General features: G+C 43.6%; 1 protein-coding gene and 1 pseudogene across 1 annotated transcript; one reads left to right on the forward strand and one right to left on the reverse strand.

The window, feature by feature from the left end:
- Window positions 1-6,633: 6,633 nt before the first annotated feature.
- LOC136467591 (monodehydroascorbate reductase 2, peroxisomal-like) lies at window positions 6,634-11,444 on the reverse strand. The gene is made up of 7 exons (XM_066466349.1): window positions 11,129-11,444; window positions 10,237-10,288; window positions 9,980-10,060; window positions 9,671-9,789; window positions 9,306-9,525; window positions 9,073-9,191; window positions 6,634-7,609 (listed from the first exon to the last, which is right to left on the reverse strand). The coding sequence occupies exons 1-7, from the start codon at window positions 11,249-11,251 to the stop codon at window positions 6,887-6,889; spliced, it is 1,437 nt and encodes a 478-aa protein (XP_066322446.1). The 5' UTR covers window positions 11,252-11,444; the 3' UTR covers window positions 6,634-6,886.
- Window positions 11,445-14,299: 2,855 nt separating this feature from the next.
- Window positions 14,300-23,323, forward strand: LOC136464292 (putative pentatricopeptide repeat-containing protein At3g01580; annotated as a pseudogene).
- Window positions 23,324-24,284: the final 961 nt, after the last annotated feature.

The raw sequence follows: 24,284 nt of genomic DNA on the forward strand, positions 1-24,284 counted from the left end.
CTGGTTCCTTCGCGCCGTTTCCAACTCTCTCTTCTTGTTCCAGTCTTCCTCCATGGGTGGGTGACCTTAAGTAGCCGCCTAGCTGAACCACGATGGTGACAGCAGGCCTGATTGGGCCTCGCCGGCGTGGTTCTTGGCTTTCGAGGACGAGAGAGAGATGGGCAGACATTGACAGGAAACAATGCCTTGCCCGCCTCCCCCTTCTGCCGTTCTGCTGGACCCGATCGGTGCCGTTCTTTCCCTCGCCGACAAGGGAAATATTGGTATTCTTCTTGTTGAAGACAATATTGATCCTTCGCTTCTTTGCTGCCACAGTGTCAAGACTTTTCTCATGTAGAAGGAATCAGGCGATTCCTAGTTGGAAGAGTAAGAACACAGGAAGAGTTGGGAGGATTCAGAGTTCTGTTATTCCGTAATGATTGAGTTTGTTACAACGGCTTATAACACTGCCGCGACCGACTTCACACGATGGGCCAAGCCTAGGTACCAACTATCGGGCCAAGCCTAGTACAGAACCATTGCTTAGCCACTAGTAGTCTTGACATTGCCCTCTCCTTTGGCAACAGCTTGCCCCCAAGCTGTCTGATACCGGCGAAGCATGTCATGCTCATCTTCCCAAGAAGCCATAGACTTAGGCTGATTAGCCCATTGTACCAACACTTGCTTAACTAGAGACCCACCCCTCCAGATTGCTCAGGACGATAGAATCTGAACAGGGATAACTGGAGCATCTAGGTCACTAGCAACAATATGCAGAGAATTAATTACCTCCATGCCCGGTGGTATATGCTTCTTCAACTGGGAGACATGGACCACTGGATGAATAGCAGCTGAAGGAGGTAAGTCAAGCTTATAAGTCACTGATCCAACCCTGGACAAAATCTTATAAGGCCCAAAATACCGAAAGGATAGCTGCGATTATTACAAAATGCCATAGATGATTGTATATGAGGTTGAAGTTTCAAGTATACTAAATCCCCTTCACTAAACTCCCTCTCCGATCTATTTTTGCCCGACTATTTTTTCATGCGCTGTTGGGCTCTTAATAGCTGCTGCTGCATCAGTTTGGTCAACAAATTTCGTTCTATGAGCCACGATGCCAGATCAGGAACAATAACTTCCAATGGATCATAGATGCCCAAATGCCTTGGAGGATGCCCATACAACACTTCAAAGGGAGTGGTTTGCAAGGTTGAGTGATTTGAACTATTGTACCAAAACTCAGCTAATGGTAACCACTTGTGCCACTCCTTTGGACATGAATGAACTATGCACCTGAGAAATGCCTCTAAACACTGATTCACCCTCTTAGTTTGGCCATCCGTTTGTGGATGGTAAGATGAGCTCATGAGAAGTTTAGTGTCTGACAGAGTGAACAGCTGCTGCCATAATGCACTTGTGAAAATCCTGTCCCTATCAGAGATGATGGCACTAGGCAACCCATGAAGCTTATATATATTGTTGAAATAGGTCTGAGCAACCTGTAATGCAGTGTATGGATGGGAAAGAGGCAAAAAATGTGCATACTTTGAGAACTTATCCACCACCACTAGGATGACATCCCACTTGTATGACTTGGGTAATCCTTCTATGAAATCTAAGCTCACAGTGTGCCAAGCCTGCTCTGGTACTGGCAGAGGTTGTAGTAACCTAGGCAGTTTCACATGTCCATGCTTAGCTTGCTAACAGATCTGACAGCCCTGGACAAACTGGGTGATGGTTTGTTTGAGTTTTGGCCAAGCAAAAAGAGCCTTAATCCGCTCATAAGTAGCTTGAACCCCAGAATGCCCTCCTACTGCACCAGCATGTAAGGCTTGCAAAATATGTTGCTGAGCTATAGTGTTATTGCCCACCCAGATTCTGCCCTTTTTCCTGATGATGCCATTGTGTAGACTGAACCCTCTTGAGTTTTCCTCATGCAAGCTAAGCTCAGCCAACAACTATTTAGCTTCATCATCATCCTCATACCCCTGTTGAAGTCTGTTCAACCAAGCTGGTGTACTTAATGAAATAGCCAGGATATGAGGTTCTTCCATTACCCTAGATAAGGCATCAGCATCAGCATTAGTGACTCCTTTCTTGTATTGAATTTTGTACCTGAGGTCCATCAATTTGAGTAGAGCCTTTTATTGAACCTTGGACACCACTTTTTGATTGTCCAAGTGCAACAAGCTCTTGTGGTCAGTCCTGATCAAGAACTCCTGTCCATGCAAATATGACCTCCACTTCTCTATTGCCATGATGATAGCAAGACACTCCTTCTCATAAGTAGAGAATGCCTTGGACCTAGAGCTGAAAGGTTTGCTCAGAAATGATATGGGATGGCCATTCTACATCAGTACCGCTCACATACCTAATTCACTTGCATCAGTTTATTACAAAAGGCTGACTGAAATCTGGTATTGCTAGAACTGGGGCTTCTGTCAAAGCCTTCTTAAGCAGCAGAAAAGCCTCCTGAGCAACTAGGGTCCACTAAAATTGTACTCCCTTTTTCAACATCTGAGTCAATGGTCTGCTGATAAGCCCATAGTGCTTAATGAATCTTCTATAATAACCTGTGAGACCAAGGAACCCTCTTAGCTGCTTCACATTACTTGGTTGAGGCCATTGAGTTACTACCTAAATCTTAGAAGGTTAAGTAGCTACTCCTTGTGATGACACAATGTGGCCCAAATACTCTAATGATCTCTGTGCAAAAACACACTTGGACTTCTTCAGAAGAAACTGATTTTTCTATAAAATCTTGAATACTTCTTGTAGGTGATGCACATGCTCTTCCATAGTCTCATTGAATACCAAGATGTCATCCATGAAAATAAGCACACATTTCCTCAAGAGTGGAGCAAAAATATTGTTCATGGCACCTTGGAATGTAGCTAGAGCATTGGTCAGTCCAAAGGGCATGACCCTAAACTCATACAACCCACTATGAGTTCTAAATGCAGTCTTGAGCTCATCACCTTCAACAATTCTTATTTGATGATAACCAGACCTACAGTCCAACTTAGAGAAATATGAAGCCCCAACCAATTCATCCAATAACTCATCCACAATAGGAAGGGGATACTTATTCTTCACAGTGATGTTGTCCAAGTGCCTATAATCAACACAGAATCTCCAGGACCCATCCTTTTTCTTAACTAACAAGACTGGAGAGGCAAAAGAACTCACACTATGTCTTATAATTCTAGATTTGAGCATCTCATTGACCTGCCTTTCTATTTCATATTTTTGTTGAGGAGCATACCTGTAGGGCCTAACATTCACAGGTTGAGCTCCAGGTATGAGAGGGATGTGATGATCAAATGCCCTTTGAGGTGGTAAACCAGTAGGTTCTTGGAACAGATGATTGTACTGCTGCAGTAAAGACTAAACTGGTTGAGGGAGCAGATTATCATCCTTAGTCTCAGGTTGAGTAATGTCCTCAATGACAGCAATAGATTGTTGAGGGTCACTGGACTGCCTTGGAAGAGACTGAACATGCTGTAGTTCCAACATATGGGTGATAGCACCTCTTTTAAGTAGTCCCTTTAACTTGTAAGTAGGAACCTGAGAACAAACTATCTAGTCATCCTTGACTCCTTACAACAAAATTCTCTTGTTATTGTGAGTGAATTTCATCCACTTTTTCTTCCAATGGAACCACATGGGACTGTGTTCCTCTAACCAATCTGCTCCCAAGATGAGATCATAGCCTTTGAAAGACAATACTCTAGCATCAAAATGGAAGTTGTGGCCCTACACAACCCACTGCAACTGTGGAATGACTTTGTCAGATAACAATGAACTGCCATCAGCTACCATGAATTTGAGAGAATCGCAGTCATGCTGGTCTAGGTTCAATCTTTCCACTAGGTCAGAGTTGATAAAGGTGCCTGAGCTGCCAGAATCCAAAAGAATTAGAATCTCTTGTTGATTAATATACCTCTAAACCTAAGAGTCCTGCTCCTCTTTGATGGTTGAGGCTGTGGCTGCACTACAATTACAACTTGACCGGCATCAGCTTCTGTGTCCTCATCATCTGTTGCATAATCAGCTTCAGGTTCCACATGCACTGCATCCATGAATTCTTGCAACACATGAATAGACACATGAGTGGGGCATTTGTGTCCACGGCCAGTCCACTTCTCACCACATGTGAAGCACAAATTATTGGCTCTCCTGAATGACCTTAATGCAGCCAACTTATCTTCAACATCTCCATTCTTGACCTCATCCTTCTTGATCACAGCTTTGGGCTTATCAGCATTTTGAGACTTGGTACCCTGAAACTTGCTATGCTCTGACTTATGAGAAAATTTTGGCCTCTGCAACTCCAATTCTATCTTCTGCAAAGAAGCTAATTCACTGGCAATCTGCACAATCTTTGGTCGGTGCAAAGCAATAGCAGATCGGATCTCCTCCTTAAGACCCCCAAAAACCGTGTGACAAAGAAAGTATCATCATAAGCAGGATTATACAGCAAAATACTATGGGCTAATTCCTCAAATCTTGTCTGATAGTCATAAACCAAACCAGTCTGCTTAAGAGAATCCAAATGTCTCAACTGTATTGGATATTGGTCCTGATCATATTTGGCAAGCACTATCTTCACCATTGTTCCCAATTTCGAAACCGACCACGGCGTTCTTCTGACTGAAGCCAAACAGAAGTAGGAGCCACAAAATTCAGGGCAGCAAAGCGTGTCTTCAGAAATGGTGCCACCGAGTAAATCTTAAAATACAGCTCGCACTGATCCCGCCACCAATGAGGGTTGGAGCCATCAAACTTTGGAAACTCTATTTTCAGCAACTGCGGATGGTGACCCCCACAATCCCGATCTGAACTGGCCCCATCAACAAAACGTGGAGGGGAATCATGTGGCGAACCTGCGACCGGATGCGGTGTAGGTCTGAGAACTCCATCACCCTTATCACAGTGTAGAACAGACGAGTTGTGCCCCACGGCTGCTCCAGAACTCAATGCTGACAGCCGCACGGGCTGGTCTAGGTCAGTCTGTACGCTCAGACCCATCGGCGGTGGTGGCGCGTGCTCCAAGCGAAGAAGGTGTGCTGAAGCCGCATCCGTCTTGAGCAGCAAATCCCCCATGGATTCGTCCACCACCCCCTTCTAGGAGTTAAGGCTGCTCAACTCGTCCAACGCCTTCTTCATCATTGATTGAAAACCCTGGAACTGCTTCGCCAAATCTTCAATGTTCGTCGCCATCTGCTGCTGAAGCTTAGTTGGCTTCGACGGCGCCAGCACGAATCAACAGCGACTCCACCCGAACTCCTCCTGAACCTGGATCACCTCGCGTTTCACCACCGACCCGTTCAACATAGAAATGGACTTCTGGAATCAATCGACGAACACCGAAGTGCTTACGACGATTCCTGCCATCAGGATTTATGAACGCGATCAAGATGGGAAGCACGGCGGCTCTGGTACCAAATTGTCACGACTTTTCTCAGGTAGAAGGAATCAGGCGATTCCCAGTTGGAAGAGTAAGAACAAAGGAAGAGTTGGGAGGATTCAGAGTTCTGTTATTCCGTGATGATTGAGTTTGTTACAACGGCTTATAACACTGCAGCAACCGACTTCACACGATGGGCCAAAGCCCAGATACCAACTATCGGGCCAAGCCCAGTACAGAACCATTGCTTAGCCACTAGTAGTCTTGACATATAGTTTGATGCCATTCTAAGAAAGGACCGGCGGATTGGGCTGGCATAATTGCGTGGCTAGTATCGAGATTCAAGAATCTAAGTTGTATGCCTGTTTAGTTCCACCAAATTTCCAACTTTGACATTATGTAAAAAGAAGTTTCTCCGTTACATCAAATTTGCGGTACATACATGGAGTACTAAATGTTGACGAAATAAAAAAAAACTAATTACACAGTTTTGTTGTACTTTGCAAGACGAACGTTTTGAGCCTAATTAGTCAACGATTGGACAATTATTAACAAATAAAAACAAAACGCACTGTACCTGCTACGGTGTGTTTGGCGGAGCCGATTCTGCGGAACTAAACGTGGCCTAGCATTATAGTACTGACGACCCCAAGTCAACAGATTAAAATCGCAGAAATAGAGTCGGTTTGCATGCTTGAACAGCTCGCCGGGCGCGGCGAGCTCGAGCGCCGCGTAGCCCGCGGCCCCGGCCCCGCCCCCGCCCCCGCCCCCGCCCAGCAGTATCACGTACATGAACACGCGACCACCGACCACCGCTCTCTCTCTTTTGGACGTCTCGTCATCTGCCGTCCTCCATGGATGAGCTTAGGTAGCCGTGATCGCCGCACGGCTTTGAGGAGAGCAAACGCGGGGCCGGCATAGCGGGAAACCCTCCCCTCCCCTCCCCTCCCGTCAAGTAAATAAATATATTGCGATTCTTCTCAAGATTGGGCGCCATTCTCAAGGTTCACCATCTCGGTGCTTTTGTTCTTGGCTTCTTTGCTGCCACAGATGGATGCCATTTTCAGAATTTATTGTCATCGATGCAATGAAAGGTCCACAAGCATCCGAGCTTGGACACAAACATATGCTTTTATGATTACATAGGCTACACATTGCCATTCACAGTTATCTTCTTCGCTGATTACATGGACTTATAAAAGCTTTTTCAAAAACAGAAAGTTAACAACAGTGACCAGCAATGCCACAAAAATATGGATCTCATTCAGTAAAGAGTTGCAATTTTACAACAAGAGGGGCCCTGAGAGTTAGAAACAGCCTTCGGTTTCACTAGATAATACATGAAGGCATCTGTGTTTCTGTATACATTTGCCAGAGACTATACTTTCATACGTGTGGTATACAACTTTGCTTCAATTAACAGCCAATAGAACTCATCCCAGACATTCCACTAGCAGGTCGGCACGGCAGACCAAAGGGAATCACCCCAAATCCTCAAAACCTGCGGCGCTTCCTGCCATACCAATAACCAATTGCAGCGATTGACACTGCTGCTACGACACCGGCTGTGGCATGCCACGTGTAAGTAGGTTTTCCAACAACGGCAAGCCCACTGTCAGGCACCTCCTTCTGGCTCTCCTGGATGGCAAGTGCCAGGCCTTGTTTCTCAAGTTCACCCATGTTTATGACCATAGCTTTCCGCCGAACAGCAATCGATATGGCCTCGTACTCCTCCCGACTTCCGCCTTCAAGAAATGCACCTGCAATTCTGCCTTTGTTGACCCAATATGCACCAAACCTTGGGCTGCTGCTTGTGAAGTCTCCAAAGTGGACCACTTCCCCAACATTATCCCCATAGAATTGCCAGGACAATGTGAACACTCTGGAGTAGAAGAATGGCAGGTAATCAATGTCCCTGGTTTTTGAAGGCTCCAAGATGGAGGCAACAGCATGTCTAGCAGTTCTACGAGCTGAATCCACATGTTCAAGCCGTCGGATATCACCATCAAAAAGCTTGATCGGGAATGCAGCCACATCGCCAACAGCATATACAGAGTTGTCACTTGTCTGCAACTGTCCATTTACCTTTATCCCACCATTCTCCATTGACATCATCAGCTGACCTTCAAAAAGATTAGTGTTTGCACGGATGCCAATACCAACTACTACCATATCAGCAGGAAGGTGTCTACCATCTTTGAGGATTACTGCAGTCACCTGTGCATACATGGAAATATTATTATGGAAAAAGTCCAGTTTTTTTAAGCAAAAAAAGGTCCAATCTAGTAATCTAGCCCTTAACAAGATTTTTCATTTTTGTTTCTCCACATACGAGTTTTAAGTTCAAATTTTCTGGGGTGGTAGGTGACATCATAATTTATGTTAGAAAAATACATCACAAACTTTTCATAATTATTTTTGATAGGTTAGGCATCTAATAATAAATTAGCCCTACATATACAAGATTTATATAAAAAATAATGATAAATTTTCTTACTTATTTTTCTAACAAAAGTTATGATGTCCCCTATTGCCCCATAAAATTTGAACTTAATACTCAACTTGAATGTGGAGAAACAAAAAAAAATACAAATTTTATCAAGGGGTAGATTGGACCAACTGAAGTATCTTTGAAGAGAAATTGAACACAAGATTAGTTTAGGGGGTATCCAAACAATGTTTTAGGACGGAGAGAGAAAATTGAAATGTTTCCAATTATTAATTTAATTATCAATGTCAACAATGAAGGCACTGGCTTGAGTTTCTGACACTGCTTGAGGATTCTAATTGGCCAGATTGTGAGTACTAGGCTTTAAAATAGGAGAGCAAATATGATTGGCATTCAACGTTCATGACTAAATATGCTTGATGCAGTAAGAAAAAGATTTACAGGAATTGATGACAGGAGCCGACCCAGCCTTAGGCCATAGAGGCCCAGGACTACCCTAGATTTTGAGCCAAATTATTAGTACTAGTTAGATTAGATTTTGAAGGTCTAAATTAAAAAAGTTCAACACTGTTAAGTACTTTTGTCTCCACATCATCTGTCCGCTCAGCTGATGCTCGTTGCTTGCGCTCGGCCCTCACTGGGTTCAAATTATGTATTGGATTATATACCATATTAAATGCGAGATATTTTTGCTAGACATACCCTGGGTTCAAATTATGATTGATGAATCCAGGTAAGCTCATCGCTATCATTGTTGCCACAGCATACCATTTGAGAAACAAGCCATTTATATTCCAGTGTTATCACAATTTAAGCAAGGAATACCAAGGTGTCAAAAACTAGATAGTTTATCCCCATTACATACAGGCTGAGTCCAGGTGAATCCAAGAGATGAGATTAAGACCAGATTAATAACAAATTTAGAGAAAATCTCTTGAAAAAAAAGCAGAAACCTAGTTTATTGCTAGCAATCAATGAAAATAGTAAGTTCTTGCTCTGTTTTACTATAATAACTTTTAGGTCAATGAAATTGTATGACTTGAATAGTTATCCATATGCACTAGCAGGAACCTCTAGCAACCACTGGAAAGGAAGCGCTGAAAAAGAGGTTTCTGGACCAGGACCTCATGGTAATACGACTATAGTTTATTTCTTGGTGATAAATGTAAAATTGTGAACTATATATCTCAAATCAGTTCCAGTTTCATGATATGGAATTATGAAACCTCACCTTCCCCGTTGTATCCTTTTCAAAGAATGTAAGCACAGTTCCTTTAACAAAGGTGACCCCTTTTGAGGTGTAGTAGTTTTCATAAAATTCTGCAATTTGTGGTGTAAATAGACGACCCACTGCAGAAACAAATCAAGTTCATAATTAGACCAGAAGGAGAGGTATTAAAGCATGTTGGCAGCCCTGACACAAATAAGTGAAATTTTATTTATGAGATAAAAGCAACTACTTACTGCAGTGTTTCTCAGGGAAGACCATGGTGACCCTTATCTTGTTAGTAACCAATGCCGCTGCATACTCCATTCCAATGTAGCCACCACCAATGACAACAGCATTTCCGCCAGGACATGATTTCATCGCACTCACCAACTTATCCGCATCATCGATGTTGTGCAAATAACATATGTTTGAAGCATCTGAACCTTGTATTCCAAATTCTTGTAGCTTCAAAGCCTATGTTATGTAAAGAGATGAAATTAAAAAAAAAAACATAAACTGTTCATCATGTGCTAGATCTTTTCTCAGTGAAGGATAGCAGGTTTCATGAAGAATTGAATTTGGAGCAAAAAATAAAGAGAAGTGCAAATAGATCCAATACCCGAGCACCTGTCGCTATAATTAGAGTTTTGTAGCTGATAGTTTCACCAGTGCCTGTAAGCAATGTCTTGCGCCTCACATCAGCAGAAATCACTTTTGTTCCAAGAACAAGTTCAATGCCTAATCAAATAAAGTAAAAGTTAGAAAAATACAATAGATTAAAAGGATCATATGGATGGATCCACTGAATCATTTCCATCAATTATGAACAATAAGATGTTCTTTAAATATCCCATCATCCATAGTATTTGCCAATATGCAATACATGAAATAAATCATAGAATCCAGTAAAGAAAATTAAAAAAACTACCTTGTTCTTTGTACCATTTTGTTGTCAGCAATTCATCATTAGCACCAACGCAAGTATGAAATCCTGGAAGACGAGCAGCACCTGCAAGTATCTCAGGGGTCAATAACAGTCAGCGATATTAACAATGTCCACACCATTAAAAAAATCAAAAGGACCAACATTTGCCTCCAAAAAAATGGAGCAACCTTAGCCAAAATTATTTTAGCTGTGGAAAATTTAACAGAACATCGTAATTCTTCAAAACGAAGAGATATTACCTTCTGGGAGTAAATAGCCTTTGCTTAGTGCAGGACGTTCATAAGGAGCAACCTGGCGAGAATACAGAAATTGTAACTAGCAAAGCACTTGTCGAATAACAAAATCATAGAACATAGAACTACACAGTAGTTCTGATTCTGAAGTAAGTCTTGCAAGCAAAAGAACATGTTCTCGATGACCAAAGTTTCCACATCCGATTTTGCAAAAACAGAGAAGTACACACTGTGTATTGTCTACCAAGGAAAAAAAACATGTATGTCGTAGCCAAAAGATTATGTAAAGCCTAATATATCGCATTGGTGGATGGAAAATGCCAAAACATCTTTTTCGTACTGTTGGAATAGTTCATCATATAGCATGCACACCTAAAAATTCGGATTACATGCCTTCTCCAGACAAAAAAACATTGTTTTTAGTGGCTGCATACTTGTCGGCCTTCGTATAGTCTAAAAAGAACATCATTCAGTCACTGTTAGTTGATATTCATCAGTGATGTGAGGTCACAAGACCACGGACCACCGGAAGGAAAAAGTGATGGTCCAATCCTGGAGAGTACAAATGATTTTGGCACTAATACCTCACCAATTAAATTTCACTATAAAACTGCAGATTAACAATGACTCTCCAAATTGCTCCTTTTCAGTTCTGTTCAAAGGTTGTTTCCCCTGCCTACGCAGTCTCTACTTCACCAGACATATATGCTATCTGAAGTAGATAGTAATCCTATCAGAGTTCGAAGAATAATAGAACAAGGAATCCAAGCTCCCGAAGCAGTGCCGGCACTGGTCCTACCAGTGGAAGGTGTAGCAGGAAGGGAGATGGGAATACTAAAAAATTCCAGTCTCAAAGAAATGGGGAAAAGAAGAGGGATGCAACGGGAGCAGAGCGTACGGCCTCTTCGGAGATGATGCAGAGCTCTCCGCGGGAGTACCCTCCGCGGCGGGCGAACTCGAGCGCGGCGTAGCCCGAGGCCACGCCGCCGCCCAGGATCACGTACACGAACGCGCGCCCCATCCGCCTCCCTTCTTGCTGCCTCCTAGATGCGGGCCATGACTCGAAGGTCTCCGAGTCTGACCTGACCTTCTCGGTGCGAGGGAGGAGACGACGGCGCGTTGCCTTTGCCTTGCTGCCTCTCTCCTTCTCTTGGCTCTTGCTGCGGCCCTGCTGCTCCCACCCCGTTATCTTCTTCGCTTTGGTTTCTTGGCACTCTCTCTTCGCCTCACTAGTCACAATGCAGCCTCTTGAGTTCTGGTTCGTATCGTTGTTGATTCGTGAAGAAGTACTGCTGGCTGATTTATGTGAGAGAAAAATACTGTTTTGGTTGAAAATTTACGATCGTTTACGACAAGCCACAGTCAAACGAAACGAACAGGAGAGTCATTTTCTTCGCTCTTTGGGTGTGTTCTTTTCCACGTGAGAACTAATTAGTCCTTTTAAACCAAATATCAGGGAATAAAACAGAAATTAGGGACTAAAATATAGTAGTCTCTTGAGGCCTGCTAATTGGGACTAAACAACCCATATCCCTTCCTTGCAGTCTCTCTCTTCCCCTTTAGTTTCTTTTAGTCCCTGCAAATAAACACCATTTTAACTCATGTTTTAGTCTATGGTCTCAAGACTAGACAAAAGAAGATGTCCAGTTTTCGTGTGGAAGGGAGTACGTTTGCAGATTTGTTGTCATCAATTACCTCCATTTGTTTCGTGCAAGGATGTGTAAGCTAGATACGGAAGATTTGGGTAGGTGACAAAAAAAACATTGGTTCCATTTTTATTATATTGCTGTCTGATTTTGAATTTGAAAAACTTAGATTTTTCAAATCAAATATCTAAAACATTTACATTTATTCTTGTGCCCAAAAATATTAGTATTATAATAATAATATATTATAGCTTATTATGGGAAAAAAGCACTCGACGACCACACAAACGGTCTTGAAAATAATATATATTCATGAGCAAATCTTGATCTAAGTAAAACACTAAGTATGATTCATTTATACAGCCTCTACCTATAACAACTATAATATGTCAAATTATAAATTAGAAAAGTGGCTTTTTATTTATATGGTTAATATTTGAGTCCTCTAAAAGAAAGGAAAAACTATTTATGTGACAGCAATTGCTTGAGCCCGTCTTAGCCAACTATTATTGGCCAAAAGGTTCTTTTCATCTCTCCAGTGACATAGTTGTCTTAATCTACTAGTTTTATCAAAATATTATTTTAGCTATTTGAATATCAAGGCTAATTGTTTGCTCAAACATAAGGGTTTATTGGATGGTTAGCCTATGAGCCATGTACGAGTTGGTCCTTAACATAGGCCCGACTAATCTCGTACCTCACAATCAATTTCGCACACGTTCATAGCCTCGTAGGCTCCTCCTGTTTAGCAGCGCTAGTGGATTTATATGGCGATGTATCATGGACTAGTATTATGAATGTTTTAAGTAGGAAAGAACCCTTTACCCAAGTTTCTATTTGTATTTACCCATAGATGAAGTTTAAATAGCTACTAAGAATGGGTTTTAGGAAATGAGGTGGGTTACGCATAAAGGATTAGAATTTTTCTCGTTTCCCATGTTTGGCTTTTTTTTTTGATTTAGGTTATGTTTATGTGGTGGGACTAGGCCGAAAATGTAGAACATGATCATGTCGGATCCCTTATTTCATGAATGTCATTATGAACAATCATGTTGTTGTTTTGGAAAGATTTATGTTATCGTATTACTATTGCATTACAAAGTATCCCTCCACATAACTATTTTTGTTCTCCGTTCCTCGTTCAGTTTCCTCCCGCGAACATACATGCTAAGTTCTACTCAGTTTCAACTTTCAACAATGTAAAAAGAGTTAGCTATAAAATATTTTATTAAGAATGAGGGAGAATAATAAGTTAGCTTTTTATGAAAAGCTAAGCTCACACACTTTTTCTATTATTCATGTCCCCAACATGCAACTTAGATAGTTGAAAATAAAAGTAAAAGTAAAGTCTATCGGTGGTCGTCATACTTGTTCACATGTGGCATGCTGCCCATCTCTAAACATGTAAATCATATGTTTAGATCATCAAGCTTGTTCAGTTGTATCATTTTGATCCCTAAACTTACAAAGCACCCATTTATTCAACTGTATCATCTTAGTCTCTAAACCTACAAATCACTTGTTAGGTCCGAACAAAGATCGAGTATCTAAATAAGCGATTAATGAGTTTAGGGACAAACTTGTTCAACTATATCACACGGTCCATAAACTGGTAAATCGCGTGTTAGATGGTGAGTAAAATGATATAGCCAAACAAATTTAAGTACCTAAACTAAATATGTAATGTGTGAGTTTTTAGGGACCATATATAAGGGCATGTTTAGTTCACCTCTCCTAAACTTAGTCATTTTTAATCACTAAAATGCCAAAAACCTCTACTAAAGTTTAGGGGTCACCAAAATTTTGTGGTTTTTAGCCACAAAGGAATTGGTAAAAGTGACTAAAGTGTAACAGCTGCTCACTAACGGGCCCTAAGACGCAGCCGACAAAGTTTAAGGCCCTGTTTGGCCGGGCTCCCGCGGGCTCCAGCTCCTGCACTGTAGCGGGGTGTCGGCCGCCTAGGAGCCAATAGGTGCCTACAGGAGCCGGAGCCGCGGAGCCAGAAAAACGAGCTTCTCTGACTCCGGTGGTGTCAGTGAGAGAGAGGAAAGAAGGAGAGAAAAAAACGGCTTCGGTAAACGGTAGTCGGATAGCCCGGCCAAATGGGGCCTAAGAATCGGCGGTGTCACAGGTGGCAGCGCAGCTCTATGGGAGTGAGGCGGCTGCCGGCCCCGAGCTGCTACTGCTCGAGCTTGGCGACGGGCGGTTCGCTGCGCCGCGGACGGCCTGTGCGACGAGGCGAGGGGGACGGCTCCGGCGTCGCTCGTGGCAAGGCGGGCGAGGGCTCCGGCGGCCCTTACGGCAAGGCGGGCGGTGACTCCGATGGTGTCACGAAGCAGGCAACAGCTCCGGCACCACAGTGTACAACCGATAACCGGCGTCGGCAACTGGCAGACGTTGGGTGTTTTCCAGCCCTCGCATTCATGCGACCGCTCCAAAAGCTTCTAGAAGCCGCTACCGCCGCCACCCCTAACCCTCTCGCCGCCACGCATCTCCACGTTAACCTTCTCCGCTTGGGCCTCCTCCACTCTTCGCACCACCTCAGCGCGCACATCCTCGCGTGGTACCCTCCGGGCCTCGCCCGCGACCTGTTCGACAAAATCCCCAGTCCAACGCCTCGCCTCGCCAATGCGCTCCTCCGCGCCCACATATGCGCGCGGCAGTGGCGCGCCGCCATCCAACTTGGTCCGCGGCTCTGAGTGCGCCTGGATGGCTTCACCTTCTCGAACCTGCTAAGGTCCTACGCCGCGCTCCCCTCGCTCGCCTAGGGCCGCGCTGTGCACGCGGTCGCCATACGCTCTGGCACCGCGTCTGAAGACGCCTTTGTCACCACAGCGATCATGCAGATGTACGCCAGGTCTGGAGACATGGTTGGGGCCATCAATGCATATGGCGTGCTTGAGAAGCCGAACATTGTGCTTAGGATGTCTGTGGTAACCGGCTACGAGCAGAATGGAATGGTCGAGGAAGCACTGGAGTTCTTTGCAAGGAATGTGGTTGGTCAAGGCGTTATGCTGACACCAGTCACACTTGTGAGTGTGATGTCCGCAGCAGCACAGTTGGGGCATGTCCGGAAGGGACAGACGTGTTAGGTTTGATCTCCCACCAGTTAGGCCCAACGGACCTTTTGGGCCTTGTTCTCGCGCCCTGATCGGGGGCGCCCAACCCTACATGGTTGGTGGGCCCCCGTCGCATAGCGCTATAAAGGAAAGGTGGGGGCCAAGGCTCGCAGTACGAGGTTCACTGTGTTGCCAGTCACCCCACCGATATCCTAACCCTAAACCCGATCTTAAGAAGGGGCGCTGCCAGCGACGAGAAGCACCACCGACACCGGCAACGCCACCCCGACGCACACACCGCCGCCGAGGACGCCACAGCGCCGACTCCTCCCTCTCCACCGAACGTCGCTACCGGTGTGCAGATGGCATTCGCCAACAAGACCCCGGCCGGTGCTTCGACCACTACGGCCTTCGATGGTTTGCTACATCTCACTCCCCTTCTCTCTGCCTCTCATGTAAATCCTGAACATGTATTTTATTCCTATGCAATATATCCTGATCTGATGAATATGACTAAAACGAAAACCAACAATGGTACCGGAGCTAGGTTCCGAGAAGAAACTGGATCGGGAAAGAAAATAGAAAGCCTAACCCTAAGACATAACCCTAATTCTCCAAATCAAATCAAAGAAGGGAAAAGGGGAGGGTCAGATTCCGAACCCTAGATCTAAATCCTTGTTCGAAGAAGAGAAAAACAGACCCAAATCCAAAGAGGGGAAAGGGGATAATCTTGGAGAACTCGAATCAATAAAAAAAAACATGAATCGGGTTCAACCGAACCCTAACCCTAGATCCCTTTTTTCGGGTGAACGAGTGAAAAGAAAAGAAAGAAGATAGAAAACGAACCCAAAGAAAGGAAAGAAGGGTCGTAACCCTAACCCTAACCCTAGTTCTCATTCGGATGAACTCGAAAAGAAAAGGAAGAAGAACAATACGAAGCCGAAGGGGAAGGGGTGGATCTACCTCGCCGTGCGTCGGATGAACCTTCGCCGGCGCGGGACAAGAAGCCGAGCCGGGGGCGCTGGCTCACCGGGCTCGGCCAAGGAAGCGCCGCGGCTAGGCCGCTCAACGGTGGCATGCTCACCCATTGGGGAGCACGCGCGCCGGCGAGGGGGCCGGCGACGGCGCCGAGGCTCGCTCCACCGCCTGCTCGCTCGTCGCGCTCGCTCTCGGCTGCGCTGCGCTGAAGAGAGAGAGAGAGTGCGGCGAAGAAGAAGAAGAAGAAGAAGGAGAGAGAGAGAGAGAGAGAGAGAGAGAGAGCGGGCGCGAATGCGCTAGGGTTTCCACGGCACCGGCGCGGCGATGGTTTTGATCCGGCCGAAGACGGCGGGCGACCGTCCGATCAGAACCAACGGCCACAGATGCTCGGGCCGTCGCTGGCCCAGGCGGGCGTGAGCGCGCACGGCGCTTTGCCGGCCCAGGCCCAGGTTGTGGGCTGGGTGTGGCCTGTGCGCGTGAGGACAGCTGGGCTGAGCCCGCTTTTGCCGTCTTGGGCCACGCTGGGCTAAAATGAAAGAAGAAAATTTTCTTATTATTTTTCAGGAGTAATTTTAATGCATATTTTGATGAATTTGAATGATTTTGATATAATTTTCTGTGCAAATTTTATCCAACGATATTTTACTCAGAAAACAGTGAATTTTTTAGTGCTTCTGGAAAATAATAATATAAAAAGATTATTAATGTTTCCGCTGTGCATGATAATTATTGTTCTCTTTGATTAAATTTGAACCAACGGGATAATTTAATTTTAAGAGAAATGAATTTCTGATAATTTTGATGCGATTATGATATTGTTATTTTCTGACCAACGTTGTTAATAACAATATTATAATTTTTGATCCATGAGAAATTGTGCATTAATTTTACTTCTGCCCAACGGTGATGTAAAATGTTTGCATGGATGAATTATAAGTTTTAATTTGACCAACGTTGAGTTAAAGCATGAAATTTTATGTATAAATGTTTCTTACTTACTCTAGGTGTGATTTCAGGAGGCAAATGCATTAGTGAACATTGCCAATATCCTGACACTCAATGGGACCAATCACCGTGTGTGGCGGGAGAAGTATGAATTGGAACTTGCGTTGGGAGAGGTCGATTTTGCCATCACCTCACCGTGTCCTACTGAGCCAGAGGACCCGGTGAGAGGTGACAATGAATCTGACGCTGATTTCAGCTGCTCGAAAGCATGATCATGCTGAAATAAGAATGAAATATGACCTTGAACATAGGCAATGGACTCTCTCCAACCTACAAGTGCCTGTTGGTAGCCAAAGCCACCATAGAAGAACAGATAAGGGGCTCAATCCCTGAATGTGCTACTGCCAAAGAATATCTTGAGAAAATCAAGAGTCAGTTTACTGGGTCTACCAAGGCCACAGCAAGTTCACTGATTAAGAAGCTTGTGAATGAGAAATTCACTGGTGGTAGCATAAGAGAGCACATTTTGAAGATGAACACTACGGCATCTAGGCTAAAAGAAATGAATTTGAAGGAGGAGGATTTCCTGATTCATTTGATTTTTGCTTCTTTACCAAAAGAATATGACACCTTTATTGTGAATTACAATATGCAGCCTGAAAGATGGGGCATAGAAAGACTCATCTCAATGTGTGCTCAAGAAGAGGAGAGGATAAAGTCCTCACAAGGTGAATCTGCTCATTATGTGAAGGATAACAAAAGAAAGAACTTTAATGGCAAGAATTCTAAACCACAAGGAAAACCTAAGTGGGATAAGTCCTCTTCCTCCTAGTTCACAGGGAAAGAAACCCTAGGATTCTGAGAATCAGCAGTATGGTGGAGCTGAAAAAGATCAGTGCAAGCACTGCTTCAAGAAGGGACACTACAAGAGGGATTGTCCAGACTTCCTAAAATCTCTGCTAAAGAAAGGTGATGAATTTATTACATTTGTAGATGAATCCCTGTATTTATGTTATGATAAATTCCACTTGGTGGGTTGATTCAGGAGCAACTACTTCATGTTGCAAATTCCTTACAGGGGTTAAGTGGGACGAGAACCTTGTAAAGAGGAGAAAGAACGATTAAAGTTGCAAATGGAGTGCAAGCCAATGTTGAAGCCATTGGAGTTTTTTCTTTAGAATTGAATAATGGTTTTGTACTTAGACTTAAAGAAGTACTTTATGTTCCCTCTTTGCAGTAGAAATTTGATAAGTGTTTCGAAACTTGATGATGATGGAATTGATTGCCATTTTGGTGATGGCAAGTGTAAGATACTGGTTAATAATAAATGTGTTGGTCTTGCCTTCCAACAAGACAAGCTTTATTTATTATCTCTTGCTGAGAATGCGAACAATGTATGCGATGAGAATGTGAATGATTCCCCATCTACGGATGTAACTAAGAAGCAGAAGAGAATTGATACTATCTCTTCGAAATTATGGCATTGTCGCTTGGGCCATATTTCGAGGGGGAGAATGGAACGATTGGTTAAGGAATCAATTCTCCCGCACTTAGAATTTTCAGATTTAGAACAATGTATTGATTGCATCAAAGGAAAGTATGTCAAGAAAATTAAGAAAGATGCCAAACGAAGCACAGGAATTTTAGAAATAATCCACACAGACATATGTGGTCCTTTTCCTGTGAAAAGTGTGGATGGTTATGACTCGTTTATAACATTCACAGACGACTACTCTCGTTATGGCAATATTTATCCAATTAAAGAAAGATCGGAAGCATTGGATAAATTCAAAATATTTAAAGCTGAAGTTGAAAATCAGCACAATAAGAAAATCAAGATAGTACGATCAGACCGAGGTGGAGAGTACTATGGGCGACATACCCCATATGGCCAAATTCCTGGACCATTTGCAAGGTTCCTACAGGAAAATGGCATAGTTGCTCAGTACTCCACACCGGGGAGAGCCTCAGCAGAATGGAGTGGCTGAAAGACGTAACCGTACCTTAATGGATATGGTAAGAAGCATGATGAGTTACTCCACATTACCGATTAGTTTATGGATGGAGGCACTGAAAACCGCCATTCACATACTTAATCGAGTACCAAGTAAATCGGTGCCTAAAACACCGTATGAATTATGGACAGGAAGGGAACCCTCACTTAACCATTTGCGTGTGTGGGGCTGTCCAGCTGAGGCAAAAGTGTTTAACCCAAACATAGGAAAGTTAGACTCCAAGACAGTCAGCTGCCATTTTATTGGCTATCTAGAAAGATCTAAAGGATATCGCTTCTATTGTCCTGACAGACATACGAAGATTGTAGAAACAAGACACGCTGTGTTCTTAGAGGATAACATGATCAGAGGGAGCAGGGTAGCACGAGAAATCAGCCTACAGGAGAAGCGGGTACATGTACCCACTCCGATGGTTGAAGAACCATTCTTCACGCTACCTGCTGCTGTTGCACCGACAGTGTAGGACACTGTAGTGCCAACACCTGTTGCAAGTTCTCCCGTGGCGACAATGAATGAACATAAGGAACCTGTCCTTGAGGAACCTATCCTTAAGGAACCTATAGAACCAAATGTTGCACATGAGGAAGAACAACAACAGCCAAATGTGGAACAAGTGCCGGAGGCACCTAGAAGGTCTCAAAGAATAAGAAGATCAGCTATTACTGATGACTATAAAGTTTATGAAACAGAAGAATATCAGATGGGGGATGATCCCACCTCATTTGAAGAAGCCATGAGAAGCGAACCACTCATCAAAGTGGCTTAAGGCCATAGAAGATGAATTGAAATCAATGAGTACCAATAAAGTTTGGGACTTAGAAAATATTCCTAAAGGAGCCAAAACAGTAGACTGTAAATGGGTCTACAAAACGAAATATGACTCTCAAGGGAATATAGAAAGATTTAAAGCGCTACTTGTGGCGAAAGGCTTCACGCAAAGAGAAGGGATTGATTATAATGAGATGTTTTCTCCAGTCTCATGTAAAGATTCCTTCAGAATTATAATGGCACTTGTAGCCCACTATGATTTGGAGTTACATCAAATGGATGTAAAGACGGCTTTCCTAAATGGAGATTTGAAAGAAAATGTTTATATGGCACAACCGAAAGGTTTTGTCGTAAAAGGAAAGAAAATATGGGATGCCGCCTGAAGAAATCAATCTACGGATTGAAGCAAGCTTTAAGACAGTGGTATTTGAAGTTTGATAGAACGATAAAAAGGTTTTGGGTTTGAAGAAAATATTGAGGACAATTGCATTTATGCAAAGTTCAGGAATGGAAAGTATATATTCCTAATTTTGTATGTGGATGATATCTTGCTTGCTAGTAGTGATATCAATCTACTAATGGAAACGAAGAAATTCTTGTCCTCAAACTTTGATATGAAAGATCTCGGTGAGGCCTCGTTCAGTTTTGGGAATAGAGATTCACCGAGACAGGAGAAAAGGGGTTCTAGGATTATCGCAAAAGGCATACATAGAAAAGGTCCTGAAGAAATTTAGTATGCATGCGTGCAGTCCTTCACCTGCTCCTATAGTCAAGGGCGATAGGTTTGGGGAACATCAGTGTCCCAAGAACCAATATGAAATTGACCGAATGAAAGCGGTACCGTATGCTTCAGCTGTTGAAGTTTACAATATGCTCAAGTGTGTACACGCCCTGACTTAGCTTTTGTTACCGGGTTACTTGGCAGATATCAAAAGAATCCAGGAATTGAACATTGGAAATTAGTGAAGAAAGTCCTGCGTTATTTGTAGGGTACGAAAGGCCTCATGCTTATATATAGAAGATCTGATTCCCTGCAGATAGAGGGGTATTCAGATTCTGATTATGCGGGAGATGAAAGAAAATCCACGTCAGGATATGTATTTACTCTCGCAGGAAGGGGCTATATCGTGGAAAAGCTCCAAACAAACCGTGACTACATCCTCGACAATGTATGCCGAGTTTATAACATGCTATGAGGCAACGGGGCAAGGTGAATTGGCTGAAGAAATTCATACCCGGATTGAAAGTGATTGATGATATAAATGAACCACTGAGATTGTATTGTGATAACAATCCAGCGGTACAGTACGCTCATAACAATAGGTCAAGTGGTGCTGCCAAACACATTGACATAAAGTACTATGTTGTGAAAGATAAAGTTCGGAATCATATAATAAATCTTGAGCATATAAGTACAGAGAAAATGCTCGCGGATCCGCTCACAAAGGGCTTACCACCCAACGTGTTCAGAGAACACGTAGCCGGCATGGGTTTAAGGGAAAGCCTATGATTCCGAACATACGAAGGGCCCAAAGAAAGTTTACATTTTAAAACGGAGAAGTGTATTGTGGCTGTTAGTCTAACGGCACTAATTGCTGTGACGATGGGACAGTTCTATGCACTAATATGTGATGAAATAGGATGGAAGCAAGAAAAATATGAATTGAAAGTTTTGAGTATGAAATTAAAGAACGAAGAATAGATGAGAGATCAAGGGGGAGAATGTTAGGTTTGATCTCCCACCAGTTAGGCCCAACGGCCTTTTGGACCTTGTTCTCGTGCCCTGATCGGGGGCGCCCAACCCTACATGGTTGGTGGGCCCCAGTCGCACAGCAGCTATAAAGGAAAGATGGGGGCCGGGGCTCGCAGTACGAGGTTCACCGCGCCGCCAGTCACCCCACCGACATCCTAACCCTAAACCCGATCTTGAGAAGGGGCGCTGCCAGCGACGGGAAGCACCACCGACGCCGGCAACGCCACCCCGACACACACGCCGCCGCCGAGGACGCCACAGCGCCGACTCCTCCCTCTCCACCGAACGTCGCTGCCGGCGCACAGATGGCGTCCGCCAACGAGACCCCGGCCGGTGCTTCGACCACTACGGCCTTCGATGGTTTGCTACATCTCACTCCCCTTCTCTCTGCCTCTCATGTAAATCCCGAACATGTATTCTATTCCTATGCAATATATCCTGATCTGATGAATATGACTAAAACGAAAACCAACAAGGCGTGCCACGCTTATGTTGTCAGGAACAGCTTGGGCTATGATCTAGCTTTAGTAAATGCTGTTCTTGGATTTTATGTGAAGATCGGTGATTTCCAGGCATCTATGAGGTTGTTTGAGGGTATGACGGATAGGGATGTGATCACTTGGAGCTGCATGATCAAAGGGTATGTGCAACATGGAGATGCACACGAGGGGTTGAGAATGTACAGGGAGATGGTTAAGGCACGTGTCCAGCCCAATTCAGTGACTTTAGTGAGTGTTCTGCAGGCTTGTGCGCTTGTTGTTGATGCTGAGGAAGGTAAGAGAGTTCACCGGGTTGCTGTCAGCATAGGTTGTGAGCTTGAGGTGGGTGTAGCGACTGCTCTGGTTGATATGTACATGAAGTGCTCATGTTATGAGGAGGCAATGTGCTTATTTCATCGGATGCCAAAGAAAGATGTGGTCGCTTGGGCTGCTGTCATTGGTGGCCTCACACAAAATGAACTCCCTGGTGAATCCCTCCATGTGTTCAAATGCATGTTGTTGGATGATCATGTTCCTGATGCCGTCACGATGGTGAAGGTACTTGCTGCATGCTCAGAATTTGGTGGTACTCGCCTAGCCATTTGTCTCCATGGCTATTTAGTTAGAAATGGTTTCAATAATAATGCATTTGTAGCTGCTGCACTTCTTAATTTGTATTCAAAATGTGGAGACTTAGATAGCGCTGTCAGGGTATTTGAAGGTACTACAGAAAAAGATGTTGTGGTGTGGGGCTCAATGATTGCTGGTTATGGAGCCCATGGCCTTGGTCAGGAAGCTGTTGCGTTGTACCAAAGGATGATTGCCTCATCAATTCAACCCAACAGTGTGACATTTGTGTCAGTGTTATCAGCATGCAGCCACTCTGGCCTGGTTCAGGAAGGATTACAAATTTTTGATAGCATGACTCAAGTTTTTGGAGTCGTGCCAAATGCCGAGCATCAAAGTGCCATGGTTGATCTCCTTGGTCGGGCCGGTGAACTGCAAGAGGCTATAAGGTTCATCCGTGATATGGATGGAAGAGCTGTTGCCCATACTTGGTGTGCCTTGCTTGCTGCATGCAGAGAACACAACAACACTAAGATGAGCACAGTAGCAGCAAAGAGTCTGCTCAAGCTGGACCCTGACCATGTTGGCTACTACAATCTCTTGACAAATATATATGCATTTGATGAGAAATGGGAGAGTGTAAAGGACACAAGGGACACGGCGAGGGGTAGAGATCTGCGTAAAGTGTCAGGTTACAGTTCAGTTGAGGTCGTAACTTAGTGCACACGTTCATTGCTGGGGAGAGGACTCACCAAGATTGGGATAAGTATCTGTACATTGCTCTGTGATCTGTCACGGAAGTTGAGAGGCGAGGACTGCTCCTTTCAAGTAGGACACTAGCTGAGCATTCGAGGATTCTGCTGACTGCTCTTCTTTGAGTTGAAATTGATACTTGATATACCTCAACTATTGGTGAACTTCTAGAAGAAACCTGGTGGAAGAAAATGAATTTTTCAAAGGTGGAAATTCATCATACAAATTTGCAGTAATTTTAAGATTGTATATGTTGACAGTTATATTTGAGTTAAAGATCAGTAAGTACTAGGTAGGTTGGAGCATGCATATCCTGTAGTTTTGTTCCTAAAGAAGGTTTGGGCATTTCAAAGTTCTACAACCTGCAGATTTTGTAGCCTGTAGGCAGGTAGCTTATTAAAGTATTTGAACAGGTCTTATTATAAGCAATTGGAGGGTGTCTGGAATCTTCATTGATGATTCTCTGCATAAATTGCTAGTTTTTAGGGAACAGAAAAGCTCCAAGCCTCCAAATTTTTGCTAAACATTCATGTTAAAGTAACCGGCATCTTCTACATTCTGATGAGTGCAACTTTCAATAGCTAACATTGCCTTCCCAATGGAATGCTGATGGCCTTCTTGTATTGTGTGTAGGGAAATATGCCCATAGGTACTGCAAACTAGTGCCTGTCTTTTGTCCCTACTATGTATGGTATATCGCATGCAAATGAACAGGCATTGAATCTGCTACCAATTTTCTGTGATTACATTATATCTGTGTTGTGAAATGTGGTCTTAAATTTCATGACTTGGTATATGAAAGTGTGTAGAATGCATCAGCGCTATTGCAAAGCAAAGCTACCTGTAGGGAAGAAAAAAACTCTTTGTGATATGTTTAATGAAACCCTTTTTTGGTAGTTGTAGTCTTCTTTTAGATAAACAGGATATGAAATGAACTGGCCTTTTCACCTTCATCTACTAGTTATAACAGGTTAAGGAAATTTAGGTGTATTGGTCAGCCTAGTATAGTATTATCTACCTACTGGTGCATGTTTAGCACCAAAACTGGACTTTGCTTATTCTTTTATTCACAAAATGGTAAGAGTTGTTTA

This window comes from Miscanthus floridulus, chromosome 7 (assembly GCF_019320115.1).
Source record: "Miscanthus floridulus cultivar M001 chromosome 7, ASM1932011v1, whole genome shotgun sequence".
Lineage (NCBI taxonomy): Eukaryota > Viridiplantae > Streptophyta > Magnoliopsida > Poales > Poaceae > Miscanthus > Miscanthus floridulus.